At 40.6% G+C, this 21706-nt stretch overlaps 1 protein-coding gene across 3 annotated transcripts in view; it reads right to left on the minus strand.

The window, feature by feature from the left end:
- The window catches only part of PPARGC1A (PPARG coactivator 1 alpha), a 206617-nt gene that overhangs the window by 27543 nt on the left and 157368 nt on the right, over positions 1–21706 (minus strand). For all 3 annotated transcript variants that reach the window (XM_075346931.1, XM_075346930.1, XM_075346932.1), the window contains 3 exons: positions 10204–11110; positions 227–319; positions 16–136 (listed from right to left, as the gene is read on the minus strand). In XM_075346931.1, coding sequence (XP_075203046.1) covers positions 16–136; positions 227–319; positions 10204–11110 — 1121 coding nt within the window. The remainder of the gene's footprint in view (positions 1–15; positions 137–226; positions 320–10203; positions 11111–21706) is intronic.

Here is a 21706-nt window from a genome sequence, read left to right on the forward strand (position 1 = left end):
CAGGTAATTGCTTACAATTGCTTTTTGCCTTTGTCGCTCCCTCTGTTTTGCTCGCTCTGACTCCCGTTTTTCATATTCTTTGCGATACTCTTCCCTCTTCAGGCACTCGTGTTGATATTCCTCATAACTGTCATATCTAAAATGATACAAACAATTAATGAATAGTATGAGAAGAATTGGAATTATATCAATAGTTCCCTGCAATACCCTCGGCGGAGCTTCCTACCTTGGTCTACGACTGTATGGTGACCTTGATCTAGATCGCTCATACACTGGAGAGTTCTGTTTACAATGATCTGTTTCATAACAGCAGTAAGACCTTAAAATAAGCAAAAAAGTCAGATGTAACTCAATATCGCAGTAAAAGAGAAATTAAAGTAAAGAAAGATCTTAAGAAAGAAAAGATCCCAACAGGACGGGCTCCATCCGAACTAACAGATCAACTTGTGATACTTTGTTGCTGCATATCTTGCATCTACTAAATGGCAGACCAAAGAGGGCCAATTTGTAAGATGCCCCAATATGCAGGTCAAAAAAATCACATAAAATAAATAATATATAAAGCATATTGAATAACGTATCCAGTACTATTTGGCTGATGACGATAGCTCATCCTGCAAGCAGAAGCCCATCATAATTCCATAGCAATCATGATAAGTTCCACATGACACTTTCTACTAATATATATATATATATATATATATATATATATATATAGCTATAAAGAAAATCCAGCGAAGACCCACAAGGCTCAGGAACAACAAAGTATTGTTAATAGGAGAAATCGCAGATGAAATTATGCGTTTCGGCAGCCTTGTCCGCCTTCCTCACGGTCCTTAGGACCGTGAGGAAGGCAGACAAGGCCACCGAAACACATAGTCCTATCTGTGATATCTCCTGCTAACCACAATTTTTTGTTCCTGAGCCTCGTGGGTCGTGTTTACTCTTATGGATATCACAAATAAAGAAGTTTTATTACAGCACCGGTGTTTCCAAGTCTTTGGTGGATTTTCTTTATAGCCATTTCCATTTCTTGTCCATGTCTGTGCAAGGCTTTTTTTACTGGGTGAGTCTGAACCGAGGTGGCTTGAAGGCTGGAGCTGGACTTTCACTTACTTGTATTTTTTAAAAAAAAAAAAAATTATATATATATTTTCTCCCCATGCTGCCATTAATAAACACATTTATTCATCTTATGTTAAACATTTGATCCTTAGTTGCCAAAAATAGATGTTTTACAATGGTATTGGTTGTGACTGCAATGGAAGAAAAGCTGGCACAAGCGAATTACAACTGCGTCATAGAACAGCAAGCCACCACGAGACATCTAACCGGGCTACCAAACTCACAATCCTCAGGAAGGTGCACACATTGCAATCAGCGGCAGATCTACACAATATATCCCTTGGAATAAAAAAAAAATCAGCATTTACCCTGTGCACACAAGAGGTAATGGCTGTGTCGCACAGTAAGCATCGCTTCATCTGGCCAGATGCGAAATCACATCCAGGGTGAGTCCCACTTTTTTTTTCTACTTAAAGGGAACCTGTCACCAGGTTTTTGCTCCCCCATATAAGAGCAGCATAAATTAGAGACAGAGCCCCTGATTCCAGTGATGTGTCACTTACTGAGCTCTTCGCTGTCATTTTAATAAAATCAATGTTTTCTCTGCTGCAGATCTAGCAGTTATACAGAGCTCATGAATATGCTGGACTACCTGCAGCATAGCAAGTAGTCCTGTAATGTTAAGCTCCTGCTGATTAAACAGTGATTTTATCAAAACTGCACTAAGCAACCCAGTAAGTGACACATCGCTGGAATCAGGATCTCTGCCCCTGCTTTATGCAAAAAATCTGGTGAAGGATTCCCTTTAAATGTTTTTTTGTGATCCTTGGGAAGATCTAGTTATCAAAGTTGTCCTACAAGCAAGAGACCAGGGAAAAGATATAAAATAGCTCTCCTCCAAAAAACTGTCTTGCCAATGCTATCTATTGGTAACTACCCTGTAAGTCAAGATCTCAACTCCTATTGAGCCTTAAAGGGAATTTGTCACCAGGATCTGAGAGCAGCATATTGTAAGGGCAGAGGCCCTGATTCCAGCGATGAGTCACTTATTGGGCTGCTTAGTGTACTTTTGATAAAATCACTGACTAATCAGCAGGAGATTATCATTACAGGACTACTTGGCATGCTGCAGGTAGTCCAGCATATTCATGAGCTCTGTATAACTGCTAGATCTGCAGCAGAGAAACATTGATTTTATCAAAATGACAGCACCAAAAAAGCTCAGTAAGTGACACATCGCTGGAATCAGGGTCTCTGTCTCTACTTTATACTGCTCTCAGATCAGGTAGCAAAAACCTGGGGACCGTTTAGTTTTAAAACATGACTGCAGACACTAAAAAAGTTTCTTTCATTGGACTATATAAAGGGAATTGTTCAGCAGATTTTTGCTATGTAATCTGAAGACAGGATGTTGTAGGGGATTACACATAGATTTCAGCAATGCCTTTCTTATCACACTGTGTGCTGCTTACCTGCTATGTTTCTTTTAGCTTCAGAAAATTATCATTGCCAAACTAGGTCAGCTAGTCTGACACACTCCCTTCTGTGATTAGCAGCTCGCTGTCTATAGACATTGTACATAGAGAGCCTGGTGTGAACCAGGGCAGCTTAACTGATTGGCTGAACCCAATAAACTAAGTGATACATCACTGGATTCAGGGTCTCTTTGTCTACATGAAGCTGCTCTCAGATGAGATAGAAGAAAATCTGCTGAGTGTTACCCTGAAAAGGCTTTAATAGGTTGGGCAATGCCTTACTGTGTGACTACCCACAGGTGGCACAAGTGTTCACATCCTAGAGGAGAGCTGATTTACATACTAAGGGGTACTTTGCATGCTGTGACATCGCTACTACGATATCATAGGGGTCAAATCGAAAGTGACGCACATCCGGCGCCAGTAACGACGTTGCAACGTGTAAAACCTAGATGCACCGATAAACAATCGCAAAAGCGTCGTAAATCGGTGATCTGTGTAGCGTCGGTCATTTTCATAATGTCGCACCAATAGGAGATACGATGTTGTTCCTCGTTCCTGCGGCAGCACATATCGCTGTGTGTGAAGCCGCAGGAGCTAGGAACATCTCCTTACCTGCGTCCACCGGCTATGCGGAAGGAAGAAGGTGGGCGGGATGTTTACGTCCCGCTCATCTCCGCCCCTCCGCTTCTATTGGCTGCCTGCCGTGTGACGTCGCTGTGACACCGCATGACCCACCCCCTTATGAAGGAGGTGGGTCGCCGGCCAGAGCGACGTCGCAGGGCAGGTAAGTGCGTGTGAAGCTGCCGTAGCGATAATGTTCGCTACAGCAGCTATCACAAGATATTGTATGTGCGACGGGGGCGGGGACTATCGCATTCGGCATCGCTAGCCGATGCTAGCGATGTCGCAACGTGCAAAGTACCCTTAAGAATAGACCACCACATGCTTCCATAGATTTGTGCATTTAAATTTAGTGCTATTTTTTCACGCCTTTACCAATGGGGTGTGATTATAATTTTCGGGGCGCGTTTTGTTAGGTTGCTCTGCATTATGACCATGTGGGGAACACTCCCTTGGCAAACAACACATCACAAGTACCAGTAGATTAAAAATGCCAGATCCCTGGAATCCTATGTGGATAAAAAAAAAAAATGGAAAACTTTGCAAAAAAAAAAAAAGATCAATTCTGACGTGGTGACAGATCCTCCTCAAAGGGGTTTCCAAACTGTCCATTTTGTTAATAGGGGGCTCTTTCAGAAGTTAATGAGGAGAGTCATTAAACCATTCGTATGTATTCATATGGACACCATCAAATACCACATTTTCCAAGTTAAAGTCAGCAGCGACTACCCTGACACAATCAGATATTCTCCAGGGCTCTGGAAAGCCAAACATTCAGCCATCATCTCTGGCTCCATATTCTATACGGGGGTCTCCAATGGAGCAATTTTTTCAAAGAACGGGGTTCGGGGTTATTCAAAATTTAAAAAACATAGTAACAATCTTCCCAAAACAGCGCCACTTCTATCCACAGGTTGTTTCTGGTATTGCAGCTCACTTCCATTTTTTATCAATTCCTTCCAACCTCTGTATTAAGGCATTAAAAAACTGAATCATTTTACCAAAATTTGCTTGCTTTTTGTGTCACGGATATTCTGCTATTATAGAGTTACTTAGGTTGAAAAACACCCTAGATCCATCTAGTTCAACCTTCCTCCGCTATTTTAGGTTTTGTCACTAAATCATCTATACCCAACAATGTTGTGTGTAGTGAGGAAATCATCCAGCCCTTTTTTAAAAGCTGTTATAGTATCTGCCATTACTACCTCTTGTGGTCGGCTTTCCACAGTCTGACTGCTCTAACTGTAAAGAACCCTTTCCTATTTAGGTGTCGGAATCGCTTTTCTTCCACTCGCAGTGAGTGCCCCCTGGTCCTTAGTATTGTCTTTGGAAGAAATAAGTCATGCCCCAGTCCTTTATATTGACCACACATGTATTTATACATATAAATGAGATCTCCTCTGAGACGTCTTTTTTCTAAGCTAAACATATCTAACTTTTTCAATCTGCCATCATATGGGAGGCCTCCATTCCTTGTAGTAGTCTAGTTAGTCGCTTTTGAACTGTCTCTAACTTCTGAATGTTCTTTTTAAAATGTGGAGCCCAAAACTGGATGCCAAATTCCATATGTGGTCTTACAAGTGATTTATAGAGGGGTAAGAATACGTTGGGATCCCGGGATCTAATCTCTCTTTTTATAAACCCTAAAATTTTGTATGCTTTAGCAGCTGCTGCTTGACATTGAGTGCTGCTGCTCAGCTTATTTGTAATGAGAATACCCAAGTCCTTCTCCTGTTCTGTAGTACCGAGTGTACTTCCATTTAATGTACATACACTGGAGATCAAAATTAGAGAATAATGTATGATCACTTGCATTTTTCAGAAATAATGTAATCTACATTGAGGGTTTTTTTGTAAGGGGTATACTATGCCACTACGTAAAACCTTTATTTTACCCAAAATGTGATGTGATGATCATAATTAGAAAACAACAAGGACTGTAGCACAGAGAAAGATTATAAGTAAATTTTCTGAAGGTAACAACAGTCACCGATCAGTAGGACGTGTACAGGCCTTTGCTTTGAAAGACTTCAGCACATCTGGGGTCCCAACACATCACTAGTCTCTCACACTGCTCTGGTGCGATTTTAGTCCACTCTTCTTCCAGGTTCTTCCACAGTTCTTTGACTTTTGAGGGCTTCTTGGCCATAACTTTTTCACCAAAGATCTTCCAGAGGTTTTCTATTGGGTTTAGATCAGGACTGTGGGCTGGCCATTTCATTGTTTCAATGTTTTCTGTATCAAGGAACTGCTTTACCCATTTTGGTGTGTGACAGGGGGCATTGTCCTGCATGAAAATTGCTGGCTGATTGAGTGATGAACGCAACTAAGGAACCACGTGTTGTTTAAGAAGGGTCTGATACACACTTGCATTCACTCTGTCATGTAGCTGTATGAGAGGTCCAACTCCTACTGCAGAAAAAAATTCCAAAACCATGACACTTCCTCCACCTCCACCACCTATCACTGACTTCTTACCACACTTTGGGTTCAGTCTTTACCCAGTTTGTCGATGAACACAATGTTTTCCATCAGACCCAAAAAAAATTAAACTTACTTTCACTAAAATGAACTGTGAACCAGTTATCTGTCCACACAACATGCTTGTTTTGATTTTTTCTGTTAATGAGAGGTTTGGTCACTGCAGAGTGGGCTTTCAGTCCAAATGCTCTTAAACATTGTGACACTATATGATGAGACAGATTGTTACCCTGTTCAGTGCTGAACTGGTGAACAATTCCAGCTGCAGTGTTGAAATAATTACCTATGGAGAGTCTCCGCATTATCCTGTCCTCTCTTGCATTTGTCTTTCGAGGTTGACCAGCCTTCTTGGGGGACTTGAAAGAGTTTTTGATTTTGTAAAGATGCAATATTCTCATAATCACAGACATGGAATGACCAAATTCTCTTGCTATGGCTGATAAGGTCACCCCCTTTGGCCTTCATCTGGACAACCTGCTGCCGGAGGGTTTCAGTCACTTTTGAACGGCACACCATTTTTGCAAAGTCAGTGCAAACTGGAAAGTTAGGCTGCCAGTTACATAGGGTTTGTCAGATAATTAAGGAAATTAGCACCAGGTGCCAGATTAACACTAATAACCTGTAAGTATCTGAAAGTTTTCTCTAATTTTTATCAGTGTTCTTTTACATTTATCTCATTTCCATTTTTATTATGTGCTTTACACTAAATTCAATTTATGAAATAAGCCTAAAATACTGCGAGTTTCCTCATGTTAGGACATAATCACATAGGACTACACAATGACATTAACATTAACATTTAGGAAATTGTGTGTTGCTCTGTAATTTTGATCTCCAGTGTACAGCAATAGCATTACTACGTCCTAGGTGCATTACCGCCCCAAAAATATTTCACATTCAATCAATGCAAAAAAAAAAAAGAAATATTGTATTGTATTGTAGTATTTGGAATAAAGTCAGTATTATCGATCACATTCAGTATGTAACACAGAAATTGTAATCTCACGTTTCATTGAAAAAAATGTAAAAATGTTGCAAAAAAAATAAAATCTATGTTACTTTGAACATAGTGGGAAAAGGGTAAGGAGAGAAATAAACGAATCAAAAAAAAAAAAAAGAAAAAGATTTTTCAGCATCTTAGGGAATGGGTCTGTCATATCCAGCAGAGAATTAGAATTCCAATCAATCGGAATGTTTAATTAATTAATGTCTGGTAATTCCGTGCGAGCCCCACTGAGTTCAGTGACCTGCACAATGTATGTATCACGGGAGAGCGTCTGACGTAGATTCTGCTCCGGTGAACCATCGCGCAGGCTGAATGCTCCGATCTGCCTATATTTTATTCCAATAATTTATCTTTTTTACACATAGGACGGAGTGTGCGTGAAATTAATCGCTTAGATTGATTAAAATAAGTATATTGTTCCCGTTATTGTTTACATTCTACTTAATAAACCCGTGTACATTCCACATATTCTCCCCAGCACATTCCTTAGCTTTCCTAGCACTATCTTAGCCATTTATAAAGAAGGAACTGACACTGCATTTAGGGGAATGCGTTGCCGAGCCGTAATTTTATCACAAGGGTTAATCATTAAGGCTTAATGAATAATGCTCTCTGCTGCTTGAAGACTGATTGGGAAAAGCTGAAATTCTGACGGACAGCATCATACATCTTTGTGATAAATACTATATACATGACCTGGATTTCAAACTTTTAGCTGAAGCCTAATACAGATTATAAGTGAAGCTGTCCTTCTGAGAAAAGCCATGAAATAAACATTTTAAAAAAATTTAAAAATTAATTAAAAAAAATATAAAATTCTTAAAATATATAGATTTTGAAGACGTACAAAAATGGCTTATTTTAACAAAAACAAACTATAGCTTGCTGTATATTACTTAAAAGGGTTTTTCTATCTGAGAAAAAGTCACTATTCCTGTTATTTGCCTATGATTAAGGATTAAGACACAGGTCCATCAAGTTCAGCCTTCCTCCACCACTTACTGTATATATTCTCTATTGTTAGATTATTTATAACTCATAATGCTACTTGTTGGGAGAAAGGCATCCAGCCAGGATGTTATAATATTTGTCATTTGTATATGTTTCGGTTGGCTTTTCCGCAGTCTGACTGCTCTAACTGTAAAGAACCCTTTCCTATTTAGCTGCCATAATCACCTTTCCTCCAACTAATGAATGCCTACTGGTCCTTTGTAAGTTCTTTGGATGGAATGTGCCAGTCATTGTATTGACCACACATGTATTAATATATATAAATGAGATATCCTCTTAGGTATATTTTTTCTAAGCTAAAAAAGCCCAACTTTTCCAACCTCTCATCATACAAGAGACCTTCCATCCCATTTAATAATCTAGTTGCCCACCTTTGAACCATCTAGCTTGGAAATATCTATTTTAAAATGTGGAGTCCAAAACTGAATCCTATATTCAAGATGTGGCCTTACAAGCTATTTATATAAGGTTATGATGAGCGAGCAGTACCATGGTCGTAACGAGCACTTGGACACTTAGACAAGAATGACTCGTCTACCAAATATAATGGAAGACAATGGGGAACTCGAGCATTTTTGCAGAAGACGAGAGCAGTTTGACTTGAACGTGCTCACTCTGGTACTGAGTATAATTGAAGTCAATGGGGAACTGAACCATTTTTTTCAGATCTTCCAGAAAATTGCTTGAATTCTCTATTAACTTCCATTATACTCGGTCTCCGAGTCGAGCCTGTCTGAGCGCCCAACTGCTCGTTATGAGTACTGAGCACCCAAGCATGGTAGTGCTCGCTCATCACTAGTAATAATACAATGGAATCACAAAATTTTATCTCTGTTTATACACCCCAAAGTCTTGTTTGCTTTTGCAGCTGCTGCTTGACATTGAGTGCTGCTGCTCAGCTTACCTGTAACCAAAATACCCAAGTTATTCTTCTGTTCTGTAGTCTTGTTACTTTAATTTAATGCTTATGTAGCAACAGGATTCCTCCGGCCTAGATACATTATTCTACATTTACCAACATTAAACTTCATCTGCCAAGTGTTTGCCGAAGCAGACATGTTTTCCAGATCTTATGCAGACCATTCTTGCACTAACAAGCTCAGATTTTATTATCCTACATAGTTTGGTGTCATCATCAAAAACTGACACTTTACTCTTAATCCCATCCACAATGTCATAAATAAAGAGATTAAAAAGAATTGGTCCTAACAGATCCTTGTGGTCCTAACAACTCCCAGTACTGATTCTTGTAGTCCGCACTGCTCCAAGTACTGATCCTTGTGGTCCATACTGCTCCCAGTACTGATACTTGGGGTCCATATTGCTCCCAGTACTGATACTTGGGGTTCATACTGCTCCCAGTACTGATACTTGGGGTCCCAACTGCTAAATTTATCCCATTTAGAGAATGTACCATTTACAACGTCTCTTTGTTTCCTGTCCTTTAAAGTGTTTCACCCATATGCATATAGTGTCACTTCGTCAATGTTTTGGATATTTAGTACTCCATTACCTATATCAACCAATCAGGTCCCAGATGCATAAAGGTTATAGCAGTCTAATTGGGGCTGATGATCAACTATGTCAATTTTTTTTTTAACTATATAATCTCAAAAGTATTGTAAATCAGCTTTCCTAAATGTAGCCACCAAATATAAGGAAATCAACGTCTCTTGATGAAGACAAGCGTGACAGTTCATAACATTTCAGGTATAGCTACAATGCTCAGTAGGAGGTCAAAAGAAGTTGTTTTTAATGTTGGCCTCCCACATGATCTTAGGTTTTCCCAAGACAGTTGACATATTGACCAAGCCCTTGGGCTGTCCACTGCATCGAGATCTGAAAAACCAACACATTTTTGCTGTCTTTTCTCTGAAGCAATAAATAGTGAGTTAAATGTTTCTGTCAATTGACAATGCTCAAGGAAACAAATACTAAAAAAAAATAAAAAAGACAAAGAAGTGTTTGGTTGGCCTCTGACACCAAATAATTGTCATTAGCTGAAAGTGTCTTTCATTCTTACAGATCAATCAATATAAAGATTACAATCTTGGCGGCAATGCATTACCGGTCAGGTAAAAAATACAGGTACTGTATGTCCGTCCTTACCTCTGCACAAATTTTGATAAGGACACCAATTGCACACAATAGACATTCAATACATTATCACAACATGCTAACAAAACCACAGACAGTGGCCTTAATTTATATCGCAACCACTGAGAAGCTACATATGAACACGAACAGCATATACATCTCTAGATAAAGTATCACAAAATCCTGTTTTATTTCACTGCTTGTCATCTGGTCGCAAGATATGTCCAGGCTAAGACAAGGTATAAGAAAGGACACATCTTTGAAACTCAGTTTTGTCCCCAACTTAGTAGTCAGCAAATTTACCATTAATATAAAGTTGGGTTACGATAGGTTTCGTCTTTTTTTGTATCAAAATTAGAGTTGAACAACTCTATATGTGTCCAGGACATTTGCCAGGACATCATGGGGACAACAAACTCCTTTATAACATTCTTTTTTACTTACCCTGACGAAGACCTGCTTGATGGCGATCTGGATCTTGAACGAGAATATGGAGACTGTGAACATGATCTATGTTGAGAAAAAGATCTAGACCTTGATCGAGAACAAATCCTTTGTGACCGTTGTGAAAATAAGGATGTTGGTGGGGATACAGAATATCTGCTCGGAGAATTGAAGGATGAACAAGAAGGTGATACATCAAATAATGAATAGGATTGCATTCCATCCCAGGAATAACACAGTTTATCATTCTCATCCTCGCTGTCATCAAACAAGCTATCCATACCCAGTCCAGAAGTTAAAAACATAGGTAGTCTAGAGAACTGATCATCATTGTAACCATTGTTTCCCAGGTTGCTGTTTTTGTTTTCTTCTTCATAAACCGCTTGGGTTGGGTCTCCAAAGTGCTTATTGAGTTCTGCACGGATTTCCTGGTCTTGCAGTGGTTTGCGACTGCTGTTCTGAGAACTTGTCATAGTTCCCTCAAAACTGTCTTTTGGACTTTCCTCTTGTTTTTTTAATGAACAGACTTGTGATTTTTTCCCAGGCAGGGAAACTTTACATTCAAGTTGTCTTGAGGCCTGTAAATCTTGTGATAAGCTAATATGTATTTCTGATTTTGAATTCATAAACTGACAGTAGTCATGGTCTCCAAAAAGCCGTAAACTAGGTCGCTTCGCCTTTTTCTCTTCTTGTCCAATGACTACAGAGGTTTTGCTAAGCTGTGCATACAGTTCGGATTGTTCAGGACCCTTTTTTGAGTTAATAACTTGGATGCTGGAAGACTCAATGTAACGAGATTTCTTAGCGGGTGGCACACCAGACTTACAAGAAGACTTCGGCTTTGGAGACGTCCTGAATGGGTTATCTTGGTTGGCTTTATGAGGTGGGGTTGTTGGTGGGGTTAGTCCTAAAATAAAAAAAGATATAATTTAAACTCTCAATAGCCATTCTATCATAACCAAACATCAAAAACAGCTGCCAGGGTACTAAAGGTTGGATATGGTCCCTTTAATGTGCCGTGCATGACAGCCAAATCAGACAATTTCAGTGGGACCAAGCAATTATCTAATGCATATAATCGTGTCCAAAATCTTTCCCGATAACAGGAAAATAAAGGGTTGGATATGTTCAATGTCACAAAGTCACTTCCTTTTGTTCTAACAGGAGACAATCTAACATCATAAGAGCTGGCAGCTACTTACTTCCCTCTCCTTATTAAAAACAGATGCATGCTCGGCAGCACCGACCATTCATGTGTAAGGGAAAGTCCAGAGAAACAGTTGTCGACTTAAAGAGGTTACCAATACTTTTTATTGATGGCCTATGCATGGTTTAAGCCATCAATATCTTATCATGGGGGATGGGTGACATACGGCACTCCCGACAATCATATGTTACCGGAGTTGGCCGGAAGTTCTTGAATACTTCTGAAACACAGCGGCTCCAGAGTTTCTATAGTGGTCAAGGCCAAGTACTAGAGATCCACTCCCTGTTCAAGATAACAGGGCAAGGATCTGCACTACCCAGCTGAAGCTACTATAGTTTTGATGGAGGTACTGTGTTCTGGCAGCATCCGAGAACTTCCGATCAGTGCCGAACAGCTGATTGTTAGGAATCCTGGGTTTCGCACCCCCATCGATCATATATGGATGACCTAATGCAGGGATTGGCCATCGATAAAAAAAGTAGTAGCCATCCCCTTTAATGAACATTTGGCTCACAACTACTTAAAATGTGTAGATAGTTTTACATATCAAAAGATTTAAAGGTCTCTATGACCATACGACCTTCTGTTTTTTAAAGAGAATCAACCACCAGGATTTTCATATATAAATTAAAGCCAGTGCTATACTAGTGCTATCATGCTGATTCTATACATACCTTTAGTTGTGAGATCGGATGTATACTTTCTGAAATATAGGTAAGTAAAGTTTGTGAAATGCACTGTTATTTGATTGATAGCAGCTACAGAATAATAGGTGGGTTGGGTTTTTCTAGTTATTCCAGACCCTGTCTGTTGCCTGTCCTTTCTCCCTCCATCCTCCTCCTGTAATAACAGAGAGGGGGAGAAAGGACAGGCAGACAGAAATGGGAATAACTAGCAAAACCCGACCCACCTATTAGATATTCTGTAGCACCTATCAATCAAATAACAGTGCATTTCTGGAACTTTACTTGCCTATATTTCAGAAAGTATACATCCGATCTCACAACTAAAGATATGTATAGAATCGGCATGATAGTGGCAGTATAACACTGGCTTTAATTTACATATGAAAATCCTGGTGGTTGGTCCTCTTTAAGCTACTGTATACCTCATACATAAAGAACACAAGCACATTACCATGTACTAATACATCATGCAGAAAATTATACGGAAGAGGCTCAATAGCATTATACTACAGTTCATTATCATTTCCTGCCTACAATTAACACAAATATTTGTGTAACAAAAACGAAGGCGCTCACTAACAATGAAAAGCCGAGTCTCCAGCAAGGCGACGAGATGGGTTTAATTTTCCTCAACTTATGTAATTTGCTCAATTAAAATGCAAAACGAAAAGTAATAATGTTAAATCATTAGCTATAGGGGATGTAAATAATATGATTTTCTCCATTTACTTTCTGTGTATTTCTTTCCAAATAAAAAAACAATTATAATTAGTACTAATAAGTAATTATGTTTACAGACGCACCAGGCTATTGATATTAAAAAGAGCATAATTATATCCTGATGTTTTTAATGAAAAACTTCATTAAAAATGAAATGACAAAGGAATCTTCAAATACTGGGGAAATAGAAGAGTGATGCAGGGAAAGTGTCACTAGATTCAGTTCACCCCATCACGTCCACAACACGTCTGCGGCAAACTCTCAGCCGACACCATGAAAGCAGCGCTCAGTAATATCAGTATCATCGGAATGGGATACCTTGTGCCCAATAGAGATAATCGCTCTGAAAGCCAATTATCAATCTATTGGACACATGATGTCTCCTCCTAACAACAGCGTAAACTGTGTATTTAGTCATGGATTTAACTACTAGCGTGCTAGGGTTTGACTGCGATGGGACTTTGAAACAAAGAGGGGTATATTTAGATTTGAGGTGTAATTCGTGATTAAAGGGAACCTGTCAGGTGCAATATGCACCCAGTACCACTGTACTGCAGTTTTGGGTGCTAATCTCTGCCCGTATCTCGTCCCTATATCTAGTAGCATACATAAAGAGATCTTTAGAAAAAGGTATTTTTAAAGATCCTTTATGATATGCTAATGAGCGCAGGGACTAGTCGCAAGGGCATTTTTTTCCCTGACTAGTCTGCCCTCTTAGGGCGTTGTCACTGCATCAGACGCCAGGAAGTGCGCATGATCAGAAGTCACCGCACTTCCAGTTATGCGCACTATGAAGCCAGGTGTACAGAGAAGTCTAGGGCGAATGACCGGAAGTGCCTGGACTTCTGATGTTTCTCACTGCCCGGCGCCTGCGTTTGCAGTGACAACGGACATATGTACACGCATCACCTATAATGACGCTAGGTAATGGGCATTGAATAGCATGTTAGTACTCCCCTGTGGGCGTGCTAACATGCTAAGAGGGTGGATTAGTCGCAGGGATATAACGCCCTTGCGACTAGTCCCCACGCTCATTAGCATATCATAAAGGATCTTTAGAAATACTTTCTCTAAAGATCTCTTTATCTATGCTAGTGTATACAGGGACTGTTAGGCAGGGATTAACACTCATGGTTTTGGGTGCATGTTGCACCTGACAGGTTCCCTTTAATTTGGATTAAGAATTGCCAGTGAAAAAGTCACTGCAGATCACTGGGAGATTGAAATGGAGAAAAATGCAGATGATATATATTGTGCTTATTGTAATTCTTCCAGAAAGTGGTTATGTTGGCATGCTACTCCTATTCAAATTGTTGCTCTGGTGCCCCATGGCTAGGAAGCTTTGGCTATCATGGCACACAGAGAGGTGATTATCAATATATTCTAACAAACAAAAATAACACAGTATATGAATCAGCGACATAAGAATTGTTTATAGAAACAAATTATAATTTTCGAAGAACTTCAAAGGTGGTTTTCTGATGGATACTTGGGGTTCATAACTGACTGATAACCTGGACACACCATTGGATTCATTAGTACAGTGGTTGGCTAATCCAACTTTTTATTAGAGATAATGTCATATAAAGAGTATAATTTTTGCACACCTAGAGAACTACATTGGACTTGAAGTCTTACTTTGACCTGAGGGACAACGGAGGTGCACGCTAATGGAGTGTAACTGGGTCCAACATGCAAACAGAAACAAAAAAATCTAGCGGCACTCATCATCCCATAGGAACATTTTATTGTGGCATTAAATCCAGTGTGTGAGAGTAGCAGGGAACAAACAGGACGACGGACATTTTGCTATGCGCTTCAACGAATTCTACGGGATGGTGAGTACTGCTATATTTTTTTCTGTTTACATGTTCAACTCTTTAAGAGACCTTCCCTGAAATCCCTGCAAACTGGAAACACCCTGTAAGTCCTACTAGTCTGTAACTTATCTTGGTGAAACATTCCAACCCTTTATAGATGTAACCTAAAACACTTCCTACAGGAGAACTTCCTATGGTTTCCACTAGTCTGACACTGCTCTGGTATGCCGGTGGGACTCTCTACCCTAAAAATACTGCATAAGGAGAACCCCCAGTGGTTCCAATTCATTTTGTAGTGCAGTTAGCTAATACAACCTGGTACAGACCTACCCTAAAATACTGCATAAGAAGAACTCACAGTGGTTCTTACTTGTTTGATATTCCTTTGGTACTGTGGTCGACTAATACACTACTTCATAGGTTATAAGCCTTTTGTACTTTTTTTTTCTACAAGCCCGAGATACTGGTGGTTAGCTAATACTGACCCTGGAATTGTGGTAGGCTAATATAACCTGTTGTAGACCTTCCTTAAAAATACCATATACAGAAGAACTTCTAACTAGTGATGAGTGAGCACTACCATGCTTGGGTGCTTGGTACATGTAACGAGCAATTTCTCGGATGGGCTTGACTCGTGTACCGAATATAATGGCACTCAATGGGGAATTTGAGCATTTTTCCCAGAAGATATTCTGGAAAAATTCTCAAGTTCCCCATGGACTTCCGTTATACTCGGTACATAAGTCAAGTCCGTCCGAGCATCAAACTGCTAGTTACAAGTACCGAGAGCCCGAGTATGGTAGTGCTCACTTATCACTAGTTAGTACTAGTCAGATACTCATCTGGCACTGTGGATGGATAATACAACCCTTTACAGAGATAGGCATAAAAAACAATACAGGAGAACATCTAATGGTGTCTTCTAGTCTGACACTACTTTATAACTGTGATTGGCAAATAGAACCGTTCATTGACCTTCCCCAAACATGAGAAACAGAACTTCTAATGGTCTCTACAGGCAAACAGTCTTCAGGTACTGCAGTTAGCTAATACAACCTTTTTTAGACCCACATACATAAGAATGTCTAATTGTTCCTACTAGTTTGATATCCTTCTGGTACTGTGATTGCCTAATTCAACGCTTTATAGACTTGCCCCCAAAACACGACATACAGGAAAACGTCTAATTATCCTCCGCTGGTACTGTGGTTGGTTAATACAACCCTTTAAAAACCCACCTCAGAGAACTTCTAGTGGTTTCTACTAGCAGGTAGTCTTCTGGTACTGCAGTTGGCTAATATAAGTCTTTATAGACCTATGCCCAAAAAAACCCACATACGGTACAGAAGAATTTTTAATGGTTCCTACTAGTCCACCACTTCTCTGGTACTTTGGTGAGATATTTCAACGCTGTATAGAAGTACCCTGTAAACACAACATAATACTAAAGAAGTCCAACTGTCTCGTATAAGTCTGATACTTCTGTAGTACCATGGTTGACTAGCACAACCCTTTATAGGAAGAAGCACTACAGGATCAGTCATTAGAAGCTTTATCTCCGCACATCCACATACCGTGATGATCTATCATTTTTTAGTATGAGTGTTTTTCAAAAGTATAAAATGCGTATTGGTAAAGCTTTTTTTTTGGTGCTATTAAAGTGTTTCCATGGTTTTTAAGTGCTAGAGATGACTCCATTTACCCTATTACACAATGCAGCCCTGTTCTGTCTGAGTGATTGAGACCTCTTGATATTATCTTCTAAACATAAGCCGGTGTGAGATACGCTAATGTATCTGTGTCTGCTATTTAGTTCAGGCATTTTGCATTGATCAGCATGACTTCCAGGCTGCAGCTGTGGTGTCTACAATCATACAAATGTTCCGATAATTCATTATTAGGACGCTCGTCTGTCGCTGTTTTGGCTACTATGTAACAAATTTTTACAGGAAAAATGATTACCATTATTGTAATACGGCTATGCTCCCCACTGGGGTCTTCCCCATGATGGTGTGCAGGTCGGATTTTCTGTTAGGTTTAATATATTTTCATAGGCAATTTTCAAGAATTATCAATATATATGCAAAAAAATTTAGCTTGACCAATCTAAATTCTCCCTGTTGTCGGACGTTAAATAATGGTTTAGCTTCCTATATAGACTGTTGGCCAATTCCCTAGAAAAGTACCCGACATCTACTAGTGGGATATTACTAGTTTAGTAATTCAATAAAGGTGTATAGCGCATCTGCTCATTTCCACACTGGGAGCTGAGCAGGGCCATTCACATCCGGTGATACATGCTGGGTTGTGTGCACAATCAACAAGTATCGTGCACCTGTCCAATACATATCTATGGACCTAGCAGACAGCAGAAGACCTCACGTCATTGGCCCCACTCACTTTCCAATGTGGAATAGAGTGGAGAGGGAATACCCCTTAAATATCGCCTTGCAGAAACCAATAAAATTGTAAAAACTTCAAAGAATTATTAAAAGCAAAGGAGGCAATAAGGCACCCCTGGATTCTGAATCCCTATGATAACGATGCTCAAACACCTCCAACAGCTGAGCGATCAGCCAACAGCTATTCCTCCCAACCATTCGGCTCAGCTGAGCACACGTCTTCTTAATGGGGAGAGGGGACTTGGCGCCTGCCAGACAACTCAAGTAGATGATTATACACTGTGTGCAGAATTATTAGGTAAGTTGTACTTTAGAGGATTTTTTTTTACTATTGATCAACAACTATATTCTCAATCAACCCAAAAGACTCATAAATATCAAAGTTTAATACTTTTGGAAGTTGGAGTGTTTTTTTTTTTTAGATTTGGCTATCTTAGGAGGATATCTGTGCAGATAACTATTACTGTGCAGAATTATTAGGCAACTTAATAAAAAACAAATATATTTCCATCTCACATGTTTATTTTCACCAGGTAAACCAATATAACTGCACAAAATTTAGAAATAAACATTTCCGACATGCAAAAATAAAACCCCAAAAAATTAGTGACCAATATAGCCTATTTTCTTTATGATGACACTCAACAGCCTACCATCCATAGATTCTGTCAGTTGCTTGATCTGCTTACGATCAACATTGCGTGCAGCAGCCACCACAGCCTCCCAGACACTGTTCCGAGAGGTGTACTGTTTTCCCTCCCTGTAGAGCTTACATTTTATGAGGGACCACAGGTTCTCTATGGGGTTCAGATCAGGTGATCAAGGGGGCCATGTCATTAATTTTTCATCTTTTAGACCTTTACTGGCCAGCCACGATGTGGAGTAGTTGGATGCATGTGATGGAGCACTGTCTTGCATAAAAATCATGTTTTTCTTGAACGATACCGACTTCTTCCTGTACCACTGCCTGAAGAAGTTGTCTTCCAGAAACTGGCAGTAGGTCTGGGAGTTGAGCTTCACGCCATCCTCAACCCGAAAAGGTCCAACAAGTTAATCTTTGATGATACCAGCCTATACCAGTACCCCACCTCCACCTTGCTGGCATTTGAGTCGGAGTGGAGCTCTCTGATGTTTACTGATCCAGTCTCTGGCCCATCCATCTGGTTCATTAAGAGTCACTCTCATTTCATCAGTCCATAAAACCTTTGAAAAATCAGTCTTAAGATATTTCTTGACGTTTTATCTTATGTTTCTTGTTTAAAGGTGGTGGTTTTTCCGGCTTCCTTTCCTTGGCCATGTCCCGGAGTATGGCACACCTTGTGCTTTTTGATACTCCAGTAACGTTGCAGCTCTGATATATGGCCAAACTGGTGGCAAATGGCAACTTGACAGCTTCATGCTTGATTTTCTTCAATTCATGGGCAGTTATTTTGCGCCTTTTTTGCCCAACACACTTCTTGTGAACCTGTTGGCTATTTGCCATGAAACGCTTGATTGTTCGGTGATCACGCTTCAAAAGGTTGGCAATTTCAAGACTGCTATATCCCTCTGCAAGACATTTCCCAATTTTGGCTTTTCAGAGCCCGTCAAATCTCTCTTCTGACCCATTTTGCCAAAGGAAAGGAAGTTGCCTAATAATTAAGCACCACTTATATAGGGTGTTGATGTCATTACACCACACCCCTCCTCATTACAGAGATGCACATCACCTGATGTACTTAATTGGTAGTTGGCTCTCAAGCCTATACAGCTTGGAGTAGGACAACGTGTATAAAAAGTATCATGTGATCAAAATACTAATTTGCCTAATAATTCTGCACACAGTATATAAGTAGCTGAGATTGAACATGTCCAACCTTCTTTCCCTCAAGAACCTCGATCAGGGAATAGTCAGGAGACCCCCACAGCTGTATGGTTTCACTAATATTGGCAAGCTTAGGTGATTTTGCTTTAAGGGTTCTTCCACATATCTGATGGAAGTCTTTCAATCTCCATGTGCAGAATAAAGGAAAGAAAAAAAGAAGAGGACAACGGGGCGCCAAATCTAAGTGTAGATGTGTGTAAACACAGATTGTAATGATCATACGAATTTTACACTCACCGTGCAGATTTCTTCTGTTTTCGCTAGTATGATCCGTGTAGTGGATCAACTCTCTTATTAATCCTCCAGTATGCAGCACGAATCCTCGGGAAAAACAATGAGAGTCCTGAACAGGTGCTCCCACGTGGGTAATGGAGTAAAGACAAAATCCCTTTCGGCGCTTCCGGAGGATAAATGGAATATCAGTGCAAGTTTGCAAAAACTTCAAGAACAAGGGTTTATTAAGGGTTCAATAAAAAACGGACAATTACTGACAACGCGTTTCAGCTAACAAAAGCCTTCATCAGGTGTAGACTACACCTGATGAAGGCTTTTGTTAGCTGAAACGCGTTGTCAGTAATTGTCCGTTTTTTATTGAACCCTTAATAAACCCTTGTTCTTGAAGTTTTTGCAAACTTGCACTGATATTCCATTTATCCTCCGGAAGCGCCGAAAGGGATTTTGTCTTTACTCCAATCTCCATGTGCATTTATAGATGTGACTATTCAGACCAGATTTTAGTATAATTGCTTAAAGGTTTACCATTACTAATTTAACACCATCTCATGTGACTTAACGCCTCCAAATAACTATTTATCTAATATACTTTTACTACCTGCCCTGCTCCCGTAAGCTCATTTGCTTGTGACTGCAACTGTATATTCCTCTGTTGTGATGCAGCAAGGCTACTTCTGATCTTGGGACCGGAGTTGGACGAACTGAACAGTGTACGTCAGTGGTGGGGTGGGGAAACTCTTGGTGAGTGACAGCAGTGTGAGCACACATGCTTAAATCAGTCTACACCCTACTCCTCTGCCTCCATCCTGCTGATGCTTTAAAGTGCCGTCACTTCAGCTGACAAGTGCTGCCATGTGCTGCTTGTTATTAGAAAGTATATCACAGGGCATGTCAGCTGAAGGCACGGCACTTCAAAGTTCAGCAGTCAGTCTGCGCCACGCATGATGAGCTCAGATCAAGCTTCACTCTCGTCTCCTTCACGCATCTTTCTTGATCGTACTGAAGCTCTGAAGTGCCATGCCTTCAGCTGACAAGTGCTGCCATGTGCTACTTGTTATTAGAAAGCATATCACAGGGCTTGTCAGCTGAAGGCACGACACTTCAAAGCTTCAGCAGTCAGTCTGCACCAGGCATGATAAGCTCAGATCAGGCTTCACTTTCATCTCCCTGATTGTACTGAAGCTCTGAAGTGCCACACCTTCAGCTGACAAGCGCTGCCATGGGCTCCTTTTATTAGAAAGGATATCACAGGGCTTGTCAGCTGAAGGCACGGCACTCAAAGCTTCAGCAGTCAGTCTGCACCAGGCATGATGAGCTCAGATCAGGCTTCCCTTTCATCTCCCTGATTGTACTGAAGCTCTGAAGTGCCACACCTTCAGCTGACAAGCGCTGCCATGGGCTCCTTTTATTAGAAAGGATATCACAGGGCTTGTCAGCTGAAGGCACGGCACTCAAAGCTTCAGCAGTCAGTCTGCACCACACATGATGAGCTCAGATCAGGCTTCACTCTCGTCTCCCTCGATCGTACTGAAGCTTTGAAGTGCTGTGCCTTCAGCTGACAAGTCCTGTTATACACTTTCTAATAATAAGCAGCACGTCACAGCGCTTGTCAGCTAAAGCATCGGCACTTCAAAGCATGGGCAGGATGGAAGCAGAGAGAAGAGTGTAGTCTGATCTGAGCATGCGTGCCCAGACTGCTGGCATTCACAGAGAGGTACTTCCGCCCCCAACACTGACGTGCGCTGTTCAGTTTGTCCAACTCCAGTCACCAGATCAGAAGTAGCCTTGCTGCATAACAATAGAGGGATATAGCGGCCACAAGGAGATGAGCTTACAGGAGCAGGGCATATAGTAAAAGTATACAAGGAAAATGATTATTAGGAAGAATTAGGTCACATGTAAAAAGGTTAAATTAGTAGTGTAAAGATAAGGCCACATGAGCATGTATCATCTGATGCACGAGCACTGGATGCGTTATGCTAATGACCCTCGGCTCCCATTCTGTTGTGAGTGTAAGCTGAATGTCATTATACTGTGATGCGATCCTGGGATAGGAGCACAGCTGCAGAGGAGAGGGAGGGATTACTCTCCTTATCGCCTCCATTATCAGCTAATTCAATTATCACACTGTACTCCAGTGTCATCCAAGTGCAGTGTGATGGATCGGATTCCACCTGCAGCATGCTGCAACTGTTTTTTGGTCTGATTAAGGCTCAGAAAAAAAATTGCAGATGGGAACGGCCCCAGAGAGTAACGTGAGTCTGGGTGGAATGCGATTTTTTTATTGCATTGAACTTGCTCCATTTTACTCGTCGTGTGTCCTAGCCCTAAAACCTTTTTAATGTCACCACCCCAGCAGTTTTTTGTTTCTTTTTTCACAGTTGAGTGGTGCTTTTAATCTAAAGGGCACTTTACACGCAGCGATATCGCTATCGATATCGCTAGCGAGCGTACCCGCCCCTGTCGGTTGTGCGTCACGGGCAAATCGCTGCCCGTGGCGCACAACATCGCTTACACCCGTCACATGGACTTACCTGCCTAGCGACGTCGCTTTGACCGGCGAACCGCCT

This window comes from Anomaloglossus baeobatrachus, chromosome 1 (assembly GCF_048569485.1).
Source record: "Anomaloglossus baeobatrachus isolate aAnoBae1 chromosome 1, aAnoBae1.hap1, whole genome shotgun sequence".
Classification (NCBI taxonomy): Eukaryota; Metazoa; Chordata; class Amphibia; order Anura; family Aromobatidae; genus Anomaloglossus; species Anomaloglossus baeobatrachus.